Source organism: Enhydra lutris, unplaced genomic scaffold (genome assembly GCF_002288905.1).
Source record: "Enhydra lutris kenyoni isolate GAN:26980312 unplaced genomic scaffold, ASM228890v2 scaffoldscaffold39, whole genome shotgun sequence".
NCBI lineage: Eukaryota > Metazoa > Chordata > Mammalia > Carnivora > Mustelidae > Enhydra > Enhydra lutris.
The window spans coordinates 12,647,118-12,672,243 of record NW_019154123.1 but is presented as its reverse complement, the minus strand read 5'-3'; the positions used below and the strand labels follow the sequence as shown (position 1 = coordinate 12,672,243).

The following is a 25,126-nucleotide window of genomic DNA, read 5'->3' as shown; positions in this document are numbered from 1 at the left end:
TCAGTATAATGTTTTAGAGGATGTATCCCCTTCTCTCACCAAGCCTCAGAAGTCACCCAGGGTCACTTCCAGAAAAATTACAGGCCCACCTAGGTTCAAGGGAAGGAGACATAGACCCTACCCCTCACGTCAATGTCACATTGTAAGAAGAACCCATGGGACAAGGAATCCTGTGGTGTTCATCTTGGGCAGTTGACCTCCATTAGCCATGGTCCATCTCCATCATACACGGCCCAATGCCCACCAGTTATCCAGCTGGCTTCTGAATGCCTAGTACAGGGACACAGAATGAAGGCATTAGGCACAAATAGGCCTTACCAAGGGTCTGCCCAAGGGAGTATGATTCTAACAGAAGTTTGATAAGCCACAAGCTTAGAAGTGCAAAAAAAAAAAAAAAATGGTCTTTATTTTCTAATAACTGGACTTAGGTCATGTCTATCTTAACCCCCCTTGCACCTAACAGCAGAAAACTTCCATGCAAGTTAGTCAAATTCCATGACAGCTTAGTGACCTCATATTCAAATCTGTCATCTAGGCTTGTCCCCTCTCCCTGTCTCCCTGAAGTTGATTTTGAGCTCCAGACTTCCGCGGGAGGTACAGCATCGGTGTGGGGAGGGAGTGTCCCACCTTGGGCTCAAGCTATCCAGCATCAGTGTTCACCACGATGCACTTTCACTGGTCATGGCCTCTGGCCAGAGGTTGGCACACCCGGCCCCCAGCGGCCTGCGCCCTCCTCTCAGTATCTGCCCAAGTCCCACCTTGGGATGTGGGAAGAAAAATCCTGTTTCCCTTTGTGCAGGCCTGGTGCTACCTGTCTTAGCGTATATTATGCGAACCAAGACCTTCTTCCCAAAGGTCTCTCTAGAGGCACTCAAGCCAGAGGTCAGGGGAGCCTTGGGTACAGCCCCATGGCCCTCCCTTTAGGAGGTATAAAGGGCCCAGGCAACCGTAGCTCCCTTCTCATAAAATGCTGGGATTTTTGACGTGGTTGCTTGGCTCTGGTCTTGCAGTTAAAAGCATCGAGGTCTATCTGGGCCCATAGCCCACTCTCTTGGCCACTAGAGCTCCTGCAGGATAAGCCTTCCTGATACACTCGGGGGTCTGAACTGCCGTCTGTTCCATTTTCTCTCTGCCCAGGAGCCCCGTGGTGCCCAGCGGGGTTGTGGCCATCGACAGACATTACTTCCAAAACACTGGAGCGTATGACCCTCTCATGTCTCTGCAGGGTGGCGAAAACCTCGAGCTGTCTCTCAAGGTATGTCCTGGACCAAGGGAGGAGCCAGGGGCTACTGTTGAGTAGTGGGTAAGGCCCCAGCTTGGGGGCAGCCATTAGAAATGCTCCTGGTCAGGTCAAAGGCTGCAGGCAAAGTGTAAAATCATGAAATGGGGTATGTCAAATCTCCCCTTCCCATCTGTCTCATGCCCTACCTAGACTGTGCCCCCAGCTTCCCTCATGAAGCCAGCTAGGAAACCTGCCTGTAGGAAAGGGCACGGTATCAGCCAAGAATACTGTCACGCAGGGATTCCCGTACATTCTCTTTGCACGGCCCCGTCATTATTCGCAGCACCCATAGGCCCAAACCAATGCCAGAAAGTTCCGAGCCCTAAGTACAGTGGTCCCTTATCCATGGTTTCATTTGCCCGTGGTCAGCCATGATCAGAAGCAGACGATCGTCCTTCTGAGGTATCGTCAGGTTGGTGGTAGCCGAATGCCAGGTCACAGTGCCTGCCACATTTCTCTCATTCCATCTCATCACAGGGACATTTTATCATTTTGCAGCATCACAAGAAGGGCGGGTACCCTATAAGAAGATATTTTGAAAGGGGCACCTGAGTGGCTCAGTTGGTTGAGCATCTGCCTTCGGCTCAGGTCATGATCTCAGGGTCCTGGATGGAGTCACGCATCAGGCTCCCTGCTCAGAGGAGAGCCTGCATCTCCTTCTCCTGCTGCCCCTGCTTGTGCTCGTGCTTTCTCTAATCTCTATCTCTCTCCTTCACTCTCTGTCAAATAAATAAATAAAATCTTAAAAAAAAAAAAGAGGAAGATATTTTGAGAGAAAGACACCACATTCATGTAACTTTTATTACAGTATATCATTATATTGTTCTATTTTATTTATTAGTTGTTAATCTCCTTCTGTGCCTAATTTATAAATGAAGCTTTATCACGGGTACGTATGTATGTATGTCTAAGAAAAGACATAGTATACAGAGAATCCAGAACTATCGGTGATTTCAGGCATCTACAACGGGTCTTGAACATATCTCCCATGGATAAGAGGGAACTACTGTAGCTCCAAAAAATAAGTATTTGTCCTAAAAATTCAGCACCCATTGGGAACCACACAGCTCCTTGAACCTCGGAATCAGATCAGACCTGACCACCCTCATTTCCCGCTCCATGTCAATTTTAACATGATACTGGCTTTTTCATCACAGCAACCACTGAAAGCCCAACCTAGTAGAGATGTTTATTATACAAAGTGCAGCCATCTAATGTTGAAACCATGAATTACCTCAAGCTTGTCATTTGCAGAACATCCGACAGATGTCACTACATTTCTCTCAAACATTTAAAATACCCCTTTGAGGCCCTTTGAGGTTGCTGGGGCACCCTTGGGGTACCTTGGCATACAGTTTGGGAACCCCATCTTTGGTGTGTTCCAGTTCATATGCTGCCTATGCTAGGAACGTTTTCGTTTTTCCTCTTTATCCCTAAGGATGACATGAAAGGCTTCCTGTCAAATGAATTCCAGGCCTGTGGGGATAGGCAGGAAGGTTAGTGGAGAATAGTGAGAACCTTCTTGAAAAAGGGGAGACTGACTATGTTTAAGGAAAGCTTGCTTTGATCTCCACATAAATGGCTCTGGTGCCTTTGCAACAGAGGACATCACAAGCTTTGAGAAATTCTCTGATCACTAGGGACCCCTTATTCCCTGAGGAAGCAGCTTTGGGGAACAGAGATACTAAGCCACATGTCTAGCAGCTCTAAACGTGTGGGTGTGCTTCAGGGGAAGGACATGTTCAGGTTGCTGTGTGGATGTGGCCCCCTTACTCCACTGGCTCTGTCCCAGGACAGCTGGACCCGTTCTTCCCACCCTGTTTCTCCCCAGCCCAGAACTCCCAGACCCAGAAACTCTGTGGCACCCCGAGGACTAGAATTCTCTTTCCCGTTTCGCACTCCTGATTTCTTGTGCATTTTGCCAGCCCCTGGATCCTTCACTTCCCGTGAACTTGGAATAGTGTTCACATGTTTATTTTTCTCCTTTTCTGGCAGGTATGGCTCTGTGGTGGCTCTGTTGAAATCCTCCCCTGCTCTCGGGTGGGACACATCTACCGGAATCGGGAAACCCACTCCCCCGTTGATCAGGAGGCCACTCTGCGGAACAAGGTTCGCATTGCTGAGGCTTGGCTGGGCTCTTTCAAAGAGACCTTCTACAGGCAGAGCCCAGAGGCCTTCTCCTTGAGCAAGGTAAGGAGAGATCCTGGCAGGGGCTTCTGGGCCTCTCCCTCTAGCCTGGAGGGGAAAATAAAAGCTTTTGGCTTGTGCTTCCCTTAAGTTGCCCCTCTTAAGGGGCTCTTCTACCAGGCAGGGCTGCCCATCTCTCCCAAGCATTTCTTCCAGGAATCAGAGCCTCCCAGCTGGTCTTGGCCTGGAGCCCACCAGGAGAGATGTCGGTGGGATGACATCTATGGGAAGTGGCATAGGACACTGGGAGCAGAGGACAGATTGGGCAGGAAAAAAGCAGTAACAGGTCTCAGAGGGCCCTTTCATCCTGGGCAAAGTGCTCAAGGCTATGAAATTATCCAAGACAAGAAACAAATAAAGTATAAAAATAAACAGAAAAGATCTAAAACAAATCACAGAAAAATTAAAAAAAATTTTTTTTAAGATTTTATTTATTTATTTGTCAGAGAGAGAGAGGGAGAGAGAGCAAGCACAGGCAGACAGAATGGCAGGCAGAGGCAGAGGGAGAAGCAGGCTCCCTGATGAGCAAGGGGCCCGATGTGGGACTCGATCCCAGGACGCTGGGATCATGACCTGAGCCGAAGGCAGCTGCTTAACCAACGGAGCCACCCAGGCGTCCCAGAAAAATTAAAATTTAAACATTTAATTAAATGTCCGTAAGCAGTGCTTTTTCAGCTGCCATTCAGCTCAATTCTTGTGGGCTGACACATACACACTATTCAACATGAGATGCGCGTTCCCACTGATGTTTGCTATGCTGGGAGTAGGGGCTCCAAAGATAAGATTTGGACCCACAAATGTCTTGGACCCATAAATTGTCTTGGGACAATTCCTACAAGCCCCTTGCCAGCCTACACTGTTGGGTGTTCTCTATTCTCTGAGCCACAGATCTCCCCATCTGTTCATCTGATGACTTTCATAAGGACAATGGCACCTCCTACTGGTAAATGAGAAGACCTTTTTTGTTCAACCCTGTTGAGCATTCCTATTAATTCCTGTTTTGGAAATGTCCTGTTGCTGATGTCAGTGTCGAGATGTTAAGAATATCACTGCCTCCCTGAAGGCAGAGGCATTTACTTTACATTTAAACAATTAAAAATTAATTTGGCTCTACAATTTCTATCCTTCCTTCCCCTCTCCCACTCCACCTGCAAAACCCTCACGTGGATTTTGAGATGCAGAAATTCTGGGCACCCAAGAGACAAGGCCAGGGTTTCACTGTTGGAAGAGTTAATATTGTCTTGTTTTTTCTTCTCAGGCAAGGTTGTACAGAAGGACAAGTTCATTGTCAGCATGCCTCCTCATTGGAGGTCAGACAAGGACAGGGTAGATTTGCCAGTTTGTTTCATTACCAGGAAAGGTGAAGGGGATGGGATGTGCATGAAGGAATGTTCCTGCTCTGGGAGCAAAGTCCAGCTCTAAGGTGTGGCTGGCGGGGTCTTAAGCAAACACTCAGAATGCCAAGAAACGATAAAAAAAACTTATACTGATTTCCTAGAGGAAAGAGTAATAGATCTCTTTGTTTAATAGTAGGTACAAATGCTGAGTGAGCAAGACATTCCTGCCTCAGAGAAGTTGTTCTCAAACTTCCTGTGGCTGAAACTCACCGGGAGAGGTGATTAAAATGCAGATTCCTGGAGTGCTGCCCCTACCTACTGAATCATAATGTTGGGCATAGGGCCAAGGAATCTGCATTTTTAACAATCTCCTTGGGCATTTCTGAGCTGGGTGCTCGGGATCGCAATTTAAGGAGAATACTGAGAGCATTTCAGCATGGAGGATTCAGGCCTTACTCCTTCCAACGTTTCCATCTGAAGAGTAAAGAAGGAGGAAGCTGAATCAAACCAAACTCACTTCATACAGTCTGTTAGCCCAGTGTCTAGTTGGCAGCCTAGAGGCCATCAAGCTGGAACTCTGAAATGGACTTCTTATTCCAGGCCTCTCTCCTTTCTTCTCCTCACCCCAGGAAATATTCTCTCTCTCTCTCTCTCTCTCTTATTAAGTAGGCTCCATGCCCTGTATGGAGCCCAAAGTGGGGCTTGAACTTGTGACCCTGAGATTAAGACCCGAGCTGAGATCAAGAGTTGGATGCTTAACCAACTGAGCCACCCGGGTGCCCCCCCCTTTTGTTTTTGTTTTTGATCTTTCTAGCCACTCCTTAGCACCCCTGTCTTCCCTAAACCAGGACTTAGTACCAAATGTATGGGCAGGTTTTCTCAGATCTTATCAATATAGCCAAATAGGTAAATTTATACTAAACTGTTAAGGACTTACCTGATAACCATCCCAGGACGACTGTATTATAAAGGAAAATCTCAAGGAAAGCGGATAGCATCACCCAAAGGAATGATTGATTAATGGAAGAGATTGGGCACTTAGAGGGGAAGAAAAGTAAACTTGCCTTGTCTCCACCGTACCCCACAATTTCCCAGCTTATTTCATCTGAGTGGCCTTTGGGCCATTTCCTGCCTCCATAAGGCTCATTCTAGTGCTGCACCACACCAGCAAAGCCCCACCATTTTGCCAGCTTCCACAGAAAAGTCCTTAGAGTGCCGGCATACTGGTCTCTGTTGACCGAAAATGTGAGGGATTATGGGGAGGGAGTGACCTCACACCCACATTGCTGGTTCCACAACTCTCTTTAGGGGGCATCCATCCTATTCTGTCCCTTTTAAACCTCTTCTTCCAACACATGAGCTTCCCCCTTGTCTGCAGCCCTGGGGATCCATGGCCTTGGTCCCCTCTCTCTGTCCCACTTCCTCAGTCACCTCTGTCCTTCCCCCATGCATGAATGGTGGCGAACAGCAGGCTTCTTCCCCATCTCACTGCCCGTGTCTTTCTCAGACCGAGAAGCCAGACTGCACAGAACGCCTGCAGCTGCAAAGGAGGCTGGGCTGTCGGATGTTCCACTGGTTTCTGGCCAACATCTACCCTGAGCTGTACCCATCGGAGTGCAGGCCCAGGTTCTCTGGAAAGGCAAGGCATGACCTGGGGAAGATGAACAGGAAGGAGAGGGGGTGGGCAGCCTCCTAAGATGAAACTGAACCCTGGCCACACAGTCCCAAAGTCCATGGGGCCCCAGAGGCTTTCGTGCCTGCCCTGAGGGAGGTTGCCATGAAACCTGTCTCAGGGTCCTTCTTCGTGACACGTGTGGCCTGCCTCCTGTCCCTTGGGATTAGAGGCTTCAGCTTGACATTGCTCATTTTGGGTCTGAACCTGACCCCATGAGCTACACTGGGGAGAGAGAGGAGAGGAATGGCGCCTGACAGAGGGTGTCTTTGCAGTGGATGTTGGGGTTCATTTCTGTATGGGTGTCCACTTTCAGCTCCACAACACTGGACTTGGCTTCTGTGTAGATTGCCAGGCGGAAGGGGACATCCTGGGCTGCGCCATGAGGCTAGCTCCTTGCAGTGACAGCCGGCAGCAGCAGGTGGGTAATCAGAATTCTCAGGGTCACAGCAAGGGATGACCTGAGAATGGTCTTCCTGGGATGCTCCTCGCTTCCCTTTGGGGCACCTCCTTTCAGTGGTCCCATGTCCCCCACTCCTCTGACTTGTCTGACTCTGCCCACCCTGCCCCCAGGCACAAGCACAAACATGGGCCATCATCAGAGAAGATATATATCTGGCCTTGAGGGAAACGGAGACTATCTGGCTGATGTTTTTATCGAGCAGATGAGGAAACTGAGTCTCAGAGAGTGACCAGCCTGGGGGTTACAAGCTCAGATGTGCCCAGGGTCAGGCAGGGAAAGGGGGTGAGCACAGTGAGCTGGGTGGAGGCTGCTGGGCCTGAGGAGCTCATGCCCATTTGAAAGCACGTGGTACCTGTCCCCAACAGATGTCTTCTCTTCAGTTTGAAAGTGGGCTCAACATATGAGATCACATCCTTTTTTTTTTTTTAAGATTTATTTATTTATTTATTAATTTATCAGAGAGAGAGAGAGAGAGAGAGAGAGAGAGCAAGCACAGGCTGGGAGAGCAGCAGGCAGAGGCGCAAGGAGAAGCAGGCTTCCCACCGCGCAGGGAGCCTGTTGTGGGACTTGATCCTAGGACCCTGGGATCATGACCTGAGCCAAAGGCAGATGCTTAACCAACTGAGCCACCCAGGTGTCCCACCCCCAAATTTTAAAAGACATTTGAAACCCAGGGTTTATGGAAAATCTCCTCATTTAAATTAAACATCTATAATCAGAGGTCAAAGAAAACCACCACGTGCACATACATTTCCGCCGGGACGTGGGCAGAAACATGTGGACCAGCCAGAGATCTTCAGCCAACTAGGCCCAGAGACGGGGAAAGTGGGTCACCCAAGTGGGTTGTGCAGACACAGAAGCACTGAGGAGGTGAGGGGAGCCCAGAAAGTATTCTCCATTTTCGGTGGTGCCTCAAACCCATGACTCATGGTTACAGGCTTTTCTCAGTCCCCTGATTCTGAGGCCTCCCACGCAGGTGTGCTGTGGCTTTCAGGAATGTAATGTGGCTCTATGGGAGCCAGAGTGCACAAAGGGGGGATTTTTCGGGCACCACAGGAACCTGGTGTGTGTGTGTCTGTGTTTCTGTGTGGGTGTCTCTGCACACGTGTGTGTGCACACGCATGTGTCTGTGTGTCTGTGTGAAGCAGAGAAGGAGGGCTGATTTTGGGGCAGATAGGCCTCATGGCCGCAGGTGACCATCTGCTCCACTTGCCAGAGGAAAGCTTACACACAGATGGAGCCATTGGCTCCTGGGTTCAGCATTGGCCTCATTCAGGACATTTCCCAAGCACAGAGCAATTTAGTCTGTGAAATGCCTCCCACAGGGAGGAAGCCTTTTCCTGCATGCTCAGAAGGAAAGCAGAGGGTACAAATGTCCCTCGGGAGCAGAGGGGTATAACACAGGAGCTCTGCAGGGATGCCCAGGTTGGTAGGGCCCCTCTCCAATGCAGTGCTCTGATACCTTGTTTGGGGAGGGGACAAGAGGCTTCAGTGAAGACAGAAAAAAAGCATGGCTTTCCCCCGAGGCCCCACTCTGCAGCACAGCTGGCCCTGGCAGGACCTGACAAAGATGGGGCTGCCTTGGCAACAGCAGAAGCTTATGGCCCAAAGGGCAGCTGAAGAGAAAGGCTGAACATGCCCAACAGGCACCCTGCCACAGGGAGAGGCCCCTCCCGGAGCCAGAGCTCCTGTTCTTGGATAGAGATGGCTCACTTCAGGGCAGACTGTCTGAAATCAACACTGAGAAATCCAGGTGGCACCTGGTTAAAATCTAGGCCTAGTAAGGGTGGGTCAATCCAGTGGCTTGTCCATTCCCCACCTGTGGTTCTTAACCTTTTTAGGTCATATATGGCGGTCGCCCCATGGGGGCAGATCAACCCTTGACTCCAAATCTGGTTCCGATCTGGAGACTGATGACTCCACACATGCAACAGGAGAGAACGGAAAGCATCATGAGACTTTCTCAGGGAAAGCAGGGCAGGCTCCCAGGCAGGTGGCAATTGGCTTTGGCGCTTATGTGGTCGGGGGATGGGCCAGGTGAGTGTTCCCAGGTCCAGCAGGGCTGACCTGGTTTGAACTTCCTGCCAGCACCAAAGAAGAAAGGACTGGAATTACTTTCTTTTTTTTTTTTAAAGAAAAAAAATTTTTAAAGATTTTATTTATTTGACAGAGATCACAATTAGGCAGAGAGGCAGGCAGAGAGAGAGGAGGTGGGGGCGGGGGTGGGAAGCAGGCTCCCCGCTGAGCAGAGAGCCTGATGTGGGACTCGATCCCAGGACCCTGGGATCATGACCTGAGCTGAAGGCAGAGGCTTAACCCACTGAGTCACCCAGGCACCCCAGGACTGGGATTTCTTATGAGCTTGCCCTGAAGTGCAGGAAGGGGATAAGGCGAAGGGGGTGGAGCTTGAAATCTGAGAGGTCAGACATCACACCTGGAGTCAGAATCTTTATTATAAGTCACATGGTTCCTTTAAGAAGGTGATGAATTCTAAGGACAATTTCCCAGAAAAAAACACATATAAGCACATTTGGACAAAATTTTTTTAAATTATCAGTGTTTATGGATCTCTTGAAGCCCCTTATGGTCCATGGGCTCTACAACCCCTGGTTCGTAACTTCCAGAAGCTAAAGGAAGGAGTCAAAATGAAAAACCATGTCTCTTCCTGCGGTACCCCAGAGGCTGATAAACTTCATGCCCGCTATTGCCTGAGGAGAGAAGAAGGTAACTAAGTCAGGGAAGGCTCTAGATGCTGCAGGGTCATTCCAGCATGCATGTAGGCCTCTTGGTTATTGGAAAGGTCTCTTTGTATCTTATGGTATAGATTCTTCTCAAATTTCTATCACAGAATAACTTCCCAAGGTGTTGGGAAGCCCCAGTGATGCTAGCTGAGGGTTGGTGGGTCCACTCATTTCACAACTTAGATGAACCTAGAAAGCCTAGCTTTCCCCCATATCTCTTTCAGCCTGTGACAGGGGCCTTTGCTTTAAGGCCTCTGTTAAAAATAAACAACAAAGTACAAGTTGATCATTGAACAAATGAGTCAAGTAAGGCCCCAAGAGCCTGGTAGCAAACTCCAGAACATGTCTTGGAGGGTCTGGAGTCCAGCCCTGCAGGGAGGACCCATGAAGCCAGGCTTGGCAGTGTGGGCCCTGGGATCCCAGAGGAAGGCCTGTACCAGGAGGGCACGTGTGGAACCTGGTGCTCAGGATCCATGTGGCCTCTTTCACTTTTGCCCTTTACCAGTGTTCCAGATCATACCAAAATGCATTCACCCCTGGCACAGGGGAGGAGGACTTAGATATAAAGCTAAGTGAGGAAGCCATGTGATGTGGTAGAAACAGCTCACCACTTTCTAGCTGCATGACATCAGAAGCCTTCTTAACACCTCCAAGTCTTGGTTTCCTCTTCTGCATTTGGGTATCATGCAGTCTCCTGCGTGCCACCAGAATGTTCACTTTTGTGGGGGTTCTGATTCTTGGTGGGGAAGAGGGGACTAGCAAGGACTTGATATGTAGCGAAGTCATGAGCTAGATAAGCTGAAAGCCCTTCTCCTCAAAACACTTAGATATGCCATATAAAAATTAAGAAGAAATACATACCTAACTGAATTTGTAACAAAGGGAAATCTCCAGGGGCCAAAAATCAGAAGGCAACCGAAAATGGAGCCATATGGCATTGGCCAAGCTCCCTGCCTGAGGTGAGGGAAACTGGGGAATCCAAAGTCATTAGTTACATGTAAGAGTAGTTAATGAGAGCCTATCTATAGCCTGTGACAGAAGAGAAGTTGGAAATGAGACATCACATAAAGCCAACTTTGACCTTCAAAGAGTAACCTATCTGCCAAAAGCTTGATAGAAAAATCCACCCACTGCCCCAGGAAGATGACAAGGAAACTTGTCTGTCTCCACAGGGTCTTTGTATAGGAGAAAGGAACTTAAAAAAAAAAATTCTTTTAACCACAAATCTGCATCTAATTTGGGTTTAGGGTTCAAATTTATGTGTGGTATGGGAATCCTTAAGCAGGACTGGCTACCTAATTCGTGGGTCCCAGTGCAAAATGAAAATGTGGGGTCCATCATTCAACAATTATTAAGAATTTCAAGATAGTAACAACAGAACACTAAACCAAGTATATTAAACCCCAAACATTGAACTCTTCTAGGCATGAGACCCCACATGAATTCACAGATCACTTTGTCTCTCAGCCACAAAATTAATATAAAAAATCATTCAGGCTGCACCTGGCCAGAACAGAAAATGGTTTTGTTAGGAAAGTGCTCTCCAGCTGGGCCACACAGGCTTCCTACAGTTAAAGCCCCTCTGCAAAGACATGCACATCCAATACTATGAAACATGGGAGGATGGGCCGCCTGGGTGGCTCAGTGGGTTAAGCCACTGCCTTCGCTCAGGTCATGGTCTCAGGGTCCTGGGATCAAGGCCCGCATAAGGTCTCTGCTTGGCAGGGAGCCTGCTTCCCGCCCCCCCCCCCCAGCCCCGCCCCGCCGCCTGCCTCTCTGCCTACTTGTGATTTCTGTCAAATACATAAAATCTTAAAAAAAAAAAAAAATGGGAGGACAAAATGACCATGAGCAAGTCAGCAGATGCAACAGACAGCAGGAGAATTAGTTACAGGCCAGGTCAGATCTTTCCAGAAAGAGATCCCCTTGGGCCCCAAGAGTGTTCCTCATCTGCTCCTCTTCCAGAGCACTCCCACAACACAAGCATTCTTTATGGCCTCATCTGTGATGCAGGAAATAGAATAATGGGAACACATGCCAGAACATATAAATATGAATGCAACAGCAGGTGGCATGTGGAGATTTCAGAGGCTAAGTGTAGTCTAGCATTGTATGTGTAGATTTGACTATGAGATATGGTATTGCTGACCCTTGTAAAATCTAAAGATTACCCCTGGACCTCAGCTCTATGGTGAGCTCTTCTTCCTGCATCTCCAGCTTTGGAGAAGATCTCCTTCTAGCTATGCTAATGACCATTCCCCTGTCCCAGCACCTCAAGCACACCAGCAGGAAGGGGATCCACTTTGGCAGCCCACAGCACCTGTGCTTTGCTGTCAGGCAAGAGCAGGTGATTCTTCAGAACTGCACGGAGGAAGGCCCTGACATCCATCAACAGTACTGGGACTTCCAAGAGGTATGTAATCTGTTAGGGAAGTGTGCAGCAGTGTCTCCAGCTGGGACGGTGTCCCAGGGTCTTCCAAGAGGTCAAGTACTACCATACCAGCCAGTGCCCCTGCTGTTGAACTTAGTGACTTAGCATTAAGTTCTCAGGGGGAAGTAAAGCCAACCTTGCAGCAAAGTTGGTTCACCAGGACCTTAAAGTGTACTGATTTGCCACATCTCTGTAAAGCTCTGACTGTGACCATGGCAGACAGAGGAGATAGTCCCTTTTTGAAGTTTCTTAGTTCAGGTCACCAGTAAGACCACAGAGCGTGTTACAGAAGCAGTCAGCTACCTCAGAGATGCAGTTTTAGGAGCGATAGAATGGCCCTTCTTTCTCTACTTGGTGACAAGTGAACCTAAAACTCGGGACTCACACATGCTCAAAGACATCTTAGAAACCAAGTTAAGGTCCATTATGAATGATCATAAAGGATCATTCTAACCAAGTCCTGTGGATAAGGTATGTTTTTAAAAGAGCATTTTAAAATAATAAGGAAAAGATTAGTGAGTAAGATTCACCCAGTATAATTCAGACATTAAAAACTAAGACTTTAAAATTTAAAGTATTGTCGTTCAGCCATAAAAAGGAATGAAGTACTGTTCATAATAGTACTATTTATAATAGCCAAGAGGTAGAAGCAACCCAAGCATTCAATGATGGATGAATGGATAAACAAAATGTGGTAGACATATAATGGAATACTATTCAACCTTAAAAGGAAAGGAAATTCTGTCCCATGCCACAGCATGGATGAACCTGGAGGACATCACACTAAGTAAAATAAATGTGTCACAAAGGACAAATGCAATACGATTCCACCCACATAAGGTATCAAAAGTAGTCAAATTCATAAAAACAGAAAGTAAAATAGTGGTCACCAGGGGTTGGGGGGGGAGGGGAGAGTTGTTTAATAGGTACAGAGTTTTAGTCTTGAAAGATGAAAAAGTTCTGAATATCTGTTTCACAACAACGTGAATATACTTAACACTACTAAACTTCACTCTTAAAAATGGTTAAGATGGTAACTTTTATATTATCTGTTTTTACCACAATAAAAAGAAAAAAAAAGAAATTAGGTGTATTTATGCTACAACATGGATGACCCTTGAAGATATCATGCAGTGAAAGAAGCCAATCACAAAAGGCCATGTATTCTACGACTTCATTTATAAGATATGTCCGGAATAGATAAATCCATTAATACAGAAAGCAAATTAGTGATTTCCAGGAGCTAGGAGGAGGGAGGGGCAGGAAGTTATTGTTAATGGATAGTGGGTTTCTTTTTACACGGAGGATTGCATACACTCTGTGAGTATACTAAAAGCCATCAAGTTGTATACTTGAAAAGAGGGAATATTGTGATTTGTGAATTTTATCTAAAAACAAAAAACAAAAAACAAACACACAAATGGACATTATCAGCCTTGTTGGTTAAATGTTTAACTTTTCAACAAGAAATCTTTTTTTGTTGTTGTTGAAAAAGGGATGGCTGGATTCAATATCAAATCTGGTGGATTTTGAGCAGGAAGCAGCCATCATCCTCCAAACCTGACTGACTGGCCCTCTGTGTATCCTTGAGCCTTTACTCTCTACTGCAACCTGGTGGCAGAAGTGCTAAATTGCAGGATTCACAAGGGGCAGAGATCAAACCAAAAAAAATTTTTTTAAGATTCTATTTATTTATTTGACAGAGAGAGAGACCACAAGTAGGCAGAGAGGGAGGCAGAGGGAGGCTCCCTGTTGAGCAGAGAGCCCGATGCAGGGCTCAATCCCAAGACCCTGAGATCATGACCTGAGCCAAAGGCAGAGACTTAACCCACTGAGCCACCCAGGCACCCCCAAACTAAATGTTTTCGAAAACAAAAATGTACAAGTACAGTGATAACAGTGAATGTCACCAGTAAGGTATATAGACTAAACATGCTCTACATACTGGCATGCTACCAACCAGAACTCTCCAAAATAGCACAATTATATAATCTCAATAAAGATAATTTAATTAATGACCTCAAGCTTCCAAATGATATTTTTATTTAGGGCTACCTAAATTATATTTTATGTTAACCAACATACTGCAGTTCCTTACCAGACCAGTTCGCACCACCTCTATGAGTCTCATCATGATTAGCACAAAGCTTAGGAATATCCTTTGCCGACTGATTGCTGGGAACTGACTTTTTTTTTTTCTTCTTCTTCTTCTTCTTCTTTCTTTTCTTTTCTTTTCTTTTTCTTTTCCTTTTTTTCCCCTCTTTTCAGAATGGAATGATTGTCCACATTCTTTCTGGGAAATGCATGGAAGCTGTGGTGCAGGAAAACAGTAAAGATTTGTACCTGCGCCAGTGTGATGGAAAAGCCAGCCAGCTGTGGCGATTTGACAATGTCAGCAGTGTGGATAAATGATGAATGCCAGTGTCAGAGGGAATAGAGAAGCTGAGTCATCACAATTCGGCCCCAAGAGAGCTACAAGAGCATGTATATTTCATGAAGCAGATCCTTTTGTGTTTGTACTCCTGGTGATAGTAGAGAAGAAAGCTCTGTGAATGAATATAGAAAGTCTTTCCTTCTTGCACCTTATTGCATTGACTGCTGGCTGTTTTAGAAAAAGAAAAAAGAGGATTCATTGTCTCATTGTCTTCATCACTGGTAGATGGTCATTACATAGTACATAAGATTTTTTTTTTCTGTTGAGCACTTGATAATTGCTTTTATCTCTCATAAAGGAAAGAGGCATGGACAGTCTCAGGTAACACCTCCAAGGATACATAAATCCAATCGATAAATTTTTTTGCAAATAGCCTTACTTTGGATTATCTGTGTAGCCAACAATGAAAATTAAAGTGTGAAGAGGTTGTAAAGGCCTGAAGTTTCCAGAATTTTGGATTAAGCTCATTAGGACAAATTCCATGTTCACTGGCTAAGCCATAGAAGAAGGAAGAGAAGCCACTGAGCAAAGAATTGGGTTGAAGAGAGATGGAAGAGCTTTGACTTAATTTTCCAGCTCAGCCTGGCAGCTGGAAAGAGCCAGCGGACCTGGAATAGGATGTTTTCATATAAATGAGAATTTCCTCCATACTTTCTACCTCCATTAACCCTGCCCTAGCCCTTCTTTACCTTGGTTAACCCCAACCAGAATCTTGTGCAATGTATTTCTCTTTAGTCGTTGGTATTGGAAGGGTCAGCTCAGACTGAGCATTCCCAATAACGAAGTTGAGAAACTCTCCTGATGCCCGGTTATAGGGTTTGCATGGACTGGATCAGAAATAGCAACCTCCACAAAAAGGCAAGCTTGCTAGTAGGGAAATGCCTGCATTTGAGCCAAGATTCATATGAAGGGAACCAGAGTTGGGTATTAATGTCCATTAGGACTGACGTGGCCATTTCTTAGCCTGGGACCCCCATATGTGCCTGCGGGTTGAATGTTCACAGCTGGGCAAGGAACATGAACATGCCTCCAATAGAGCAGATCCAGTGCTAGCAAGACCTGAATGGCTCTCCTTGCTGTGACCTGGCCTACCTAGTTCGGACATAAGGAGCTGTTGAGTGGGCTTGGTTCTGCTGTTAGGAAGACACTATTTATGCCTATTTCTCCTCCGAGGAGAGTTCACTCTCCCTAGGGTCAGCTTAGAAACCTCCCTTCAAAGATCTTGATCTCCTCTGGGCTATCTCAGAAGTCAGTGTGTTTCAAATAAGAAAAACTAGGTAGGACGTGAGGGTTACTAAACAATGCCTATTATAATTATGTATTCTTTTTCCATCAGCTTAAGTCAATGGCCCACTGCATTTCTCCTTCCTCAGAATGCACTCCAGACTTGTGCTGTCCACAGTAGCCATTAGCCGCATGTGGCTATTTAAATGTAAATTCATTAAAAATAAAAAAATTAGACTCAGTTCTTCAGTTGTACTGGTCACATGTCTAGGGCTTAATAGCTGCCCATGCCTAGTGACTACTGTACTGGAGAGCACAGACATAGAACATTCTATCACAGCAGATAGTTCTATTGGATAGTGCTGATCTGGATAGACTGATCATCCCGTTGAGAGAAGAGATTTTAGCCACTGTCTTCTTCCTTCAGACATGTTTATATTTAAAACAAATTCCTCTAACATCCTGAGGCTGAGATGGAGCTAAAAATTCTCAGACAGCAACCTTGTAAATGGTATTAATAGTTGCAAACTAAAAATTAAACAAGACCTCTATTTTTTTAAATAAACTTAATTATTGGCATTGTGAGTATTTGAAGTTGCTGGAATAAATTAATATAATTAAATAAAAAGCTGAATTCAATTGTCTAAGTTGTGTTTGACAGTAATTATCAAAAGGACCCAGATGGCTTATTGCTTAATTGGTTGAATAAAGCAAGAATGTAGGGTTCCTTGCTTCCTTAACCATCCCCATGATTTATTACTTTATTATAGAAATGGCTGTCAACTCAGTCCCTAGCTGGTACTTACAAATCCTTAATTTAAACAAAACAGATGTCTCCATTTAGTTCAAAAAGGCATTCAACCTTCTCCTCATAGTATAACCAAGTGTTCAAATTCTGTTCTCTGTGGACTCTGCTTTGATTTTATCCACACGATCATTTTTTAAAGTAGAGAAACCTGGCAGTTGAAAGATTTGATTCCCAAGAATTTGATCTTCACTTTTATGATTGGACTTTATTGTTCAGGAGTAGAGGTAAGAGATCAATGGAGCATCTTGATTGTATTCAGGTTGATGGTTCTGTTTTGTTCTTGAGGTCTTGCTAGATCCCTGTTCTCAGAGTCCATGAGACATGCCATAATATTTTGGCTCAATCCAGTGCTCCTCAAATTTCACTTATTCACAGATCATGTGGGGATTATATTAAGACTCAGATTCTAATTTGGTAGGTCTGGGGTAGGACCTGAGATTCTGCCTTCCTAATGAGCTCCCAGGGGATGCTGATGCTGGTCTGTAGGCCACTTTCTAAGCAGTGAACAGCAATCTGTTGCTACTTGGAACTAAGAGAGTGGCCACCAGACCAGTTCTTGGACTATTTATTCTTTGCTTCTCATCGAGCTCTGTTTGAATCCACATGGCAGGATGATTTGCTCCTGTATGATATAAGACAACACACCTTGCTCAGCATAATTCCTTTTCCTCTCTCCATCAACACTTTTCCTCTTTTCTCATTCTGTCTACTAGTTCTACTCTTTCGACCAGGAGAGTTCTTTATCTTTCTTGGTTTTTTTGCTGCTTGGCCCGTGGTTATGTTATGATCTCCTCACTTTTCTTATCTTGTCCTCAGCCTCCCTCTTTTTTTTGTCTCTGATCAAGGCTGCTTTTCCAGCATCCATGGTCTTGTGACAGCTTTTCTCTCATTCTCCCTTTCCTCTCTCAGGCCTTCTATGCCCTTCCATCACCAAGTCCAACTGACCAATCTTGATGGAGTGAGCACCATCAGTTTCTCCAAAGGATTTTTGGAGCACTGAGCACACCAATTAATTGTTGGATTTTTTAGTTCTCCTCAGCCCTAGCTTCTCTCCAAGAAGAATCCAGAGTATGGAGGAGTAGACATATCATTTCACATGGACATGAGATGACTGGGCTACTAAAGGACCTACTGTTGGTCATGGGAATACAGCCCTTGTATGAGGAGGCAGCTGGGGTCTGGCAGGCAGGTAGCCCTATATAGAGGACCTACAGAGAGGAAGATGTAGGGAACCCTTGGGAGATGGGCCAGGACCTGTGACCTCTGAATACGGCCACATCTAATAGCCAGACATAAGATTAGATGACCAGAAAGCAAATCCTGCCAAAGCCCAAAATTTGATTCTCTCAATCCTTAAGTCACACAATAAAGGTAAAGCACAAGTAACCAAGAAGGAGATGCCAAATTCACCCTTTGACATTGGAGTCTCTTGTGGTGACACAGAGTATTCTGGCCCAACCCACCTCCCTCCTGTCTTACAGCTTCAGGGAGCTCCTGAAGAACTTCCAACCAGCAGTATCTGCATTTCTTTGCTTAAGGGTTTTTCCTAAAGCTGAAGAAGTCCGCTTTATGATGTGGGGCAGGGCAGAAAGTCACCCCCAAGAAGCAGCCCTCAATCAATGACTGCCGAGAGTATAGATACCTCAGTTCCCTCACCGCTCCAGTAGGTTCAGGCTGAGGTGCAAATTCCACACTATTTCCCAGAGCCTGCTGTGGGATTACACTCCAATCATCCACAGCGCTGGCTGGCTTGATAATACATCTTCAATTGGCTACATTCCTTTCCTACCCCATCCCCCACTGGTGCTTCCCAAACTCACCTTCCAGGTAAACCAATTATACTCAAATCTTTACTTCAGTGTCTCTTAATGGCAAACCCGCCTTCACATACATGGCCTGGCCCTCAAAAACCTTCCACCTGAGTGAGTTATTCTGATCATCAAATGGCAGTCTTGATCAGTTGTCCCACCCCATCAGATGCCCCGCTCCCCTGAGCTGAACTTATTTCACTGAAATGTAAGACCAGAGAATGGATCTCTAGGCAGCTGCGTCTCAGGAAGGGAGAGACTGAGGTAGAGCAATATGCACAGACTTTATCCCAAATATTCAATAATATTAGACATCCTTCCTCCCTGGGGAAGAATGAGGGAGGGTGTAGAGAGAGGCCACAAGTATTCTCCTAACTGATATCCTTCCTTGTAGAAACCTGAAGCCTGAGGGAGCCTGGGTTCCCCCTGAATATCTCTCTCTCTCATACACACACACACAAACACACTGTTCCCTTTCATAACTAGTTCTTGTCCAATAACTAGTACATACTAGTGTAAGAGGATGTACAGGTATACCATGTAAGTTAGGAGTGGAGAGCATGGTTGTTCTCCATGACCAAGTGTGGGGACTCAGATATAAGGTGGGTATTGAGGAAGAGGTGGGCCAGACAATATGGTAAAGTCCCGAAGAGCAAGGTGATCCCGGAGGTCTTTCCAGTGGGGGCAAGAGGGGTTGCCAGAGGGATTTTTCAGAGTTAGGTGATTAGTTCACACTACAGAGGTGTTTCCTTATATTCACCAGACACTTTTGGCCGTGACTTATGTACTGACTTGTGTGCTGTGTTGAAGGATGTAAATCAAGGAACAGGGCTGAGCTCCCTGTCCAGGACAGAGAAGGAAGAGAGCGCCTGTGTGGGTTGGGTAGATCGATACCAGTGAGACTAGGCATTCGGTGGAAGCAGGGTAACATTGGTGTATAGAAGAACTGACACAAGTTCTTTCTGCCACATCATGTCAACAAGGATGAATTCACTGAGGCAAGATCGTATGTTAAAATTATATTAGGCTATGGACCAGAGCAAGGATCAGCAAACTTTTTCTATATCGGGCGAGACAATACATATTTTTAGCTTTGTGGGCTCTTTGGTCTCCGTCACAACTACTCACATCTGCCACTGTAACACAGAAGCAGCCATGGACAATAGTAAACAAAGGAGTATGGCTGTGCTCCAATCAAACTTCATTTTCGAAAACAGAGTTAGCCCACAACCCTAGTTTGCCACCGCCCCCCCGCCCCGGGGAGTAGAGTTTTTGACCCAGCTGCAGAAGAAAATAAATCACAGATTTTAAAAAACAGAAAAATAGTACCAAAGAAATTGTAAGTATCCTTGAAAAATATAAAAACAAAGTATTTCTGTACTATAAATAACAAAAAAGCAAAGAAAAACAGAACAGTATAGCACGTTCCCAGTGTAAGCAGATTTCAGTCCTTTTTAGAAAGAAATAGGAATAACAAATAAATCTTTTTTTTTAAGATTTTATTTATTTATTTGACAGACAGAGATCACATGTAGGCAGAGGCTGGCAGAGAGAGAGAGAGAGAGAGAGAGAGGAGGAAGCAGGCTCTCCACTGAGCAGAGAGCCCGACGCGGGGCTCGATCCCAGGACCTTGAGATCATGACCCGAGCCGAAGGCAGAGGCTTTAACCCACTGAGCCACCCAGGTGCCCCAACAAATAAATCTTTTTTTCTTCATCAAAATATAAAACATTGACACTCAGCCCATAGTCCTCTTTCCTTTGGGGACATACGGATTCCAGAGGCCTTTGTTGTCATTGGCGGTTAGGCGGACCAAGCCTTCTTAGTGAGCCCGCAGGCTGCAGTGAGACCAGCAACGTGGGAGGGAGGGCTGCTAAGAAGCCTTTCAGCCAAGCCGGGGGGATGACACTGTCCTAACAGATAAAATTTGTCACCGTAGTTTTCCTTACTGTGGTGAAGATGCTCACAAAGGAAAACACACACCCTCCCTCCCTTTCCTGCCACAGTTCTCTCTTGCAATTAGGATTTGAAGACAGTCAGGCACCAGCTCTCATGTGGGCAAAAGTGATGACCTCTTTGTATTTATAGAAACTCTCATCCCTGACATCCAAGTTCACCAGGCTTCAAAACACAAACAGCAAAAGTCAAGTGGAGCCAAGGGATTTCCAAAAGCTTGGCTTGAGGCCAGGGGTGTACCAGGCCAGCAAGTCTCACTCCTTGTGCTCCTAAACCAGCACAGGCCTGTAACACATGCTTAGAGGCCAGACGCAGGGGCGCCTTCTGACCCTTATAATCTATGTTTGGGGCTGCTGGTCCATCATGCCCCTTCAAGTGTCAATGTTAGCACATCCAAGACTGGCTCCAGATTTTTAAAAAAAAGCCTAGGGTGCTTTCCCCTCCCCACTATCACAGACAGGGCCCGAGCTGTCCGAGCCCATCTCAACCTTGCAACCTGTAGAGAGGTATCTACTCTCCCACATGCTGATGCCATCTGTCATTGCTCTGTGAGCCTTCACCATGCACAAGGGACAGATGACTCCATAGCTCAGGTTACCCAGATGGAAGCCACAGTTGAAGGCTGTTGACTTCTTTTTTGGGGAGATCCTGTTTTCTCCCCCGTGTTCATCAGATGCTTAAAGTAATGGAAGAATGAGAAGACCTGTTCTTACTATTCATTGGGAACATCGTTTTCTTCTTCAGTCAATTCTTTGCGAATATCCTTGACCACTCTCCAAGGGAAGCCTTCACACATAGCCCTAGGAGGTGGGTTGGTTTGCAGGGTGGTAGAGCCCCCACTGTCTCCCTAAGGTTCCAGCTCTGTGCCCAGCAATGACATCCCTTCACATGTTTGTTTGGGCAATGGCCAAATGGTCAGGTTGGTCTCCAGCCTTTCTCCAAGCCATCTGCCACTTCCTTGCATAGCTTCCCTACCCAGCTAGCCCTAACCTTGCATGTGGAATCTTGATGGAAACACGATACAGGTTGCCTTAACATGACTCCTGTCTTATGTTGTTATTCAATATGGCTCATGGTGGAATTATATTCCAGACTAAGCAATAGGCATTTTTTTTAAAGCAAAGAGCCATGATCCATACTTCCTTGTTTCTTCCCTTACCATTACCACAGGGCTGGGTTCTTTACTACGTGGATTATATTATGGAGAAGGAAAATCCAGGAGGTGGGATACAGAAGAATGAAATGTCAAGAGGTGGGAGAAAAATCAGGTCTAAAAAACTCTGGATACCAAATGAGCAATAACCAGTAAGACCTCTGTGAACAAATATATGTAGCCATCATCAGAAATAATGGTAATAACCACAAGTACTAAGCCTGTACTAAGCTCTTATTTGCATTATTTCTTCTTATATTCAAAATAGGCCAATGAAGTAGGTACCTTTATTATTCTATTTTACATTATCCCATTCTATAGTTGAGAAAAGTGAAGCTTACACAGATAAGTTTCCCAAGGCCATACAACTAGAAAGTGGTATAAATGGGCCCAGAAGCCTTTGCTTTTGACCTACACATTTTACTGCTTCCCAGTATTTGTGAGTAAAGAAAATGAAGTAAAGCAGTGACCTTCCAAATGGAGAGAGGTGAAAATCAGGGCCAAGGTGACCTGGGACCTGCCAAAATTAGATGTATTAGTCTGGATGTGTTCAGGCTTCAGTAACCGAATAACCAATTCCCAGGAGCTGAAGAACTAAAGATCTTTTAAAAGTCATCACACATGCCCAATCCAATGGTAGCTAGTTCCATATTTGGTGCAATGGCTCAGAGACAACATCTAGGACCCAGGCTCTTCTTAACCTTCCATTTACCATCCCCCGTGGCTTTTGATTCTGATATCTATCTCCTTGTCATTACAAGATGGCCACCACAACACCAAACACCACACCACCAAACATCCTTGCCCCCATATCCCAAATAGGAAGGAAGAGAGGCAGCAGAAGGAAGCTCCTCCCCAACGTCTTTATTTCTATTCTTCCCCAGAGGTCCCCTTGCTCCCCAGCGGACTTCTCCTTTGGTCTCATTGGTCAGAACTGTGACACATGGTCACCTTTGGCAGCATGGAAAGCTGGGAAAATGACCAAGAAGGTACCTCAGCAAAGTGGGAACAGGCCAGGCACAGTGCCACCCAGAACATAACTGGGATCTGCAAGTGGAGAAGATGGGAAGTTGCTTGATGGTTAACCAGTAACAGTGTCTGTATTTGGAGTCAGTGTCTGACTCCTCCCTCAAGCAAGGGTGGGCTTTGTTTCTTTTCTTTTTCATTTTTTTTTTTTTATCATTATGAGATGATGATCGCTTCTCGGCCTTTTGGCTAAGATCAAGTGTATCATTATAAGACAAAAATGGCAGGACACTGAGACAAAGACCTACAAAGTTTTGTGCGCCCAACCCCATGGTGTCATCTGATCAACTCCTACCCCCTGCCCAAAGTAAGACTCTTCAATTGCCCCAGACCTGGCTCAGTTTACTCATGCTGGGGTATGAGGAAGGCATAAGGGTGCCTCCCATCTGGAAATTACCCTCCATCACCACCAACTGGTCAGACATCCTACAAAGCAAAAGTGTTTTGATCTCTTTTATTACTCTTTTATTATTTATTATTATTATTATCTATTTTATTATCTCTTTTATTATCATTTGAAAAACACTACGGCCCAAAAGTACCATCCCCAAAAGCCCTTTTCCTTTATTTCTGTCTCCCAGAGGCACGTTTCTATTTGCTTTTTAAAAGAAACATAGAAAACAAGGAAGCATGGCTTAAAAATATGAGAGGGTGATCTTCCCATGGGATGTATTGTGGTTTTCTTCCTTTATTGTATATCATATGGGACTGAGTATATGATATAGGAAGATGCTTGGGAATTTTGCTTAAAACAAGTTACAGCCTGTGAACCCATCTGTTTCCCATGAGCAGGAAAGCTATTATGCGATCATGTCAAGGGGCCTCTGGATTTTCTCAAGGCTTTTCCATAAGGCGGGGGCTTAATACAAAACTCCCAGCTCTTTGGTTCTAATCTTCTCCCTCTTAATCCAGTCAGTAACCACAGAAGGCAAGAGCATCTGGCTGATACCCGTGAGGGTTAAGTTGGAAAGCTAAAATCTTTCTGGGCTCTGAAAGCAAGGCAATGCAGTGAAAATCCCAGACATTTCAATGGCTTGGCTTAGGTTTACAAAGCACAAAGCTAAGTGTCTGAGTGATACGTTTACTCCTATAAATCCAGATTATAATGCTCTTTCCAGAGTTAATTCTAGACTCTTAGGGTCACTTTCCAAACAAAAAACTATAAATATTCCTTGAATATCTACTATGTGCTGAGAACATTTCCAGGTCCTTGTCCCCTGTGTATTCTGAACTTTAGCTCTGATGATCTTGATGAATCACCCATGAATCAGAAACATTGCAAAATATCATCTTCACTGCATGTTGTGTCAGCTCAGTCTCCGAGCTGGATATGTACTCTTCAGTTTCTGGGAAGGCAGAGATATTTCAAAAACAATTCCAGGAAAGGAAGCAAATGTGCCTTTTGATACATTTGCCAAGTAGGACACAAAATAGACGTAAATTTGTAAATAACATAACAATTATTTTTCCAAAATTGCTATGAGGACATGCCCAGCCGACAGTGATCCTTAAAATATAATTCAGCTATGCTAAGATTATTTCCAGGTATTTCTCCAGCCTGGACTCCTCTGGAACCTCAGACCCACTCATCCAGGCACCTACCATTGACACTAGAGCCCAAGTGATGTAGCCTAAGTGCTCTCCTGCCGGAAATCCTTCCATGGCTCCCCATTGCCTTCAAAACAATGCCTTGCCCTCCCAACACAACCTGTCCACAAGGTCTTTTCTAACCCTGAGCCTGACCCTCTGGACTCATTGGCAATCTCTTAACACATAGTCCTCAAACACAACACTTTATTGTCTCTACTTTGGCCACACTGTTCCCTCTGCCCAGAGCACCCTTCTCTCCTTTCACCATCTTGCTCATCGTTCAAGACTTGCTCATCCATCATCCCTCTGAACTCCCAGGCTGGGCTATGGGTGCCTCTTCTGGACCTAACGTGGGCCTTCTTGCCTAAACATGGACCACTCCGTATTACAATAACTGCACACATTTCCTCCACTAGACTCATTACATTTTGCATATCTTTTTGCCTGGAGTCCTTCGCACACTTTCTGACTTCTGTTAGATACACAACACATGTTTATTGAATTTGAACTGAAGTGGTCATGGTGTCTTGTGTGTGAGTGTATGCAGAGTCAGGTGGAGTAAAAGCAAGAGAAGAAAAGTTGTAGAACTTAAATGCAGTCACCCAAGAGCTTTTACGTGAGGTCAAACTTCAGAGGCTTTTGTTCTGATCACTTTTAAGTCTTCCAGCATTGATAGACTAGGAGACAAAGACAATCAGTGGAGAAAAGATTTTCTTTGAAGAGTGCACAAGTCTTGTTCATTGAGATCAAAAGGAATCTTTTTACAAAGTAGAATGTCTTTTTAAAAAAATTTTTTTTCCAAATAGTGCACACAGGGACACAAATCAGAAAAGCCAAGAGTGCTCTGACTAGAAATGGATTGAGCACAACTCATTTTTCTAACCGAGGAGACTAAGGAAAAAAGCTTCAAAGGGCCTGGAAGTGGTAGACAGGAAAGACACCAGTTCCGGGGCGGGGGTGGGAAGTACATATCCGCCTTCTCCTGCCACAGAAGGCGTGGCATTCTACCTGGAAT

General features: G+C 45.5%; 1 protein-coding gene across 6 annotated transcripts in view; it reads left to right on the top strand.

Moving 5' to 3' along the window:
- Positions 1–16,364, top strand: part of LOC111154996 (polypeptide N-acetylgalactosaminyltransferase 15) — a 42,804-nt gene extending 26,440 nt beyond the window's left edge. For 5 of the 6 annotated variants that reach the window (XM_022514977.1, XM_022514981.1, XM_022514982.1 and 2 more), the window contains 6 exons: positions 1,138–1,255; positions 3,278–3,472; positions 6,314–6,445; positions 6,795–6,899; positions 11,952–12,095; positions 14,382–16,364. In XM_022514977.1, coding sequence (XP_022370685.1) covers positions 1,138–1,255; positions 3,278–3,472; positions 6,314–6,445; positions 6,795–6,899; positions 11,952–12,095; positions 14,382–14,525 — 838 coding nt within the window. In that variant the 3' untranslated portion in view covers positions 14,526–16,364. The remainder of the gene's footprint in view (positions 1–1,137; positions 1,256–3,277; positions 3,473–6,313; positions 6,446–6,794; positions 6,900–11,951; positions 12,096–14,381) is intronic. The other variant, XM_022514978.1, reaches the window with a different exon arrangement.
- The last annotated feature ends 8,762 nt before the right edge of the window (positions 16,365–25,126 follow it).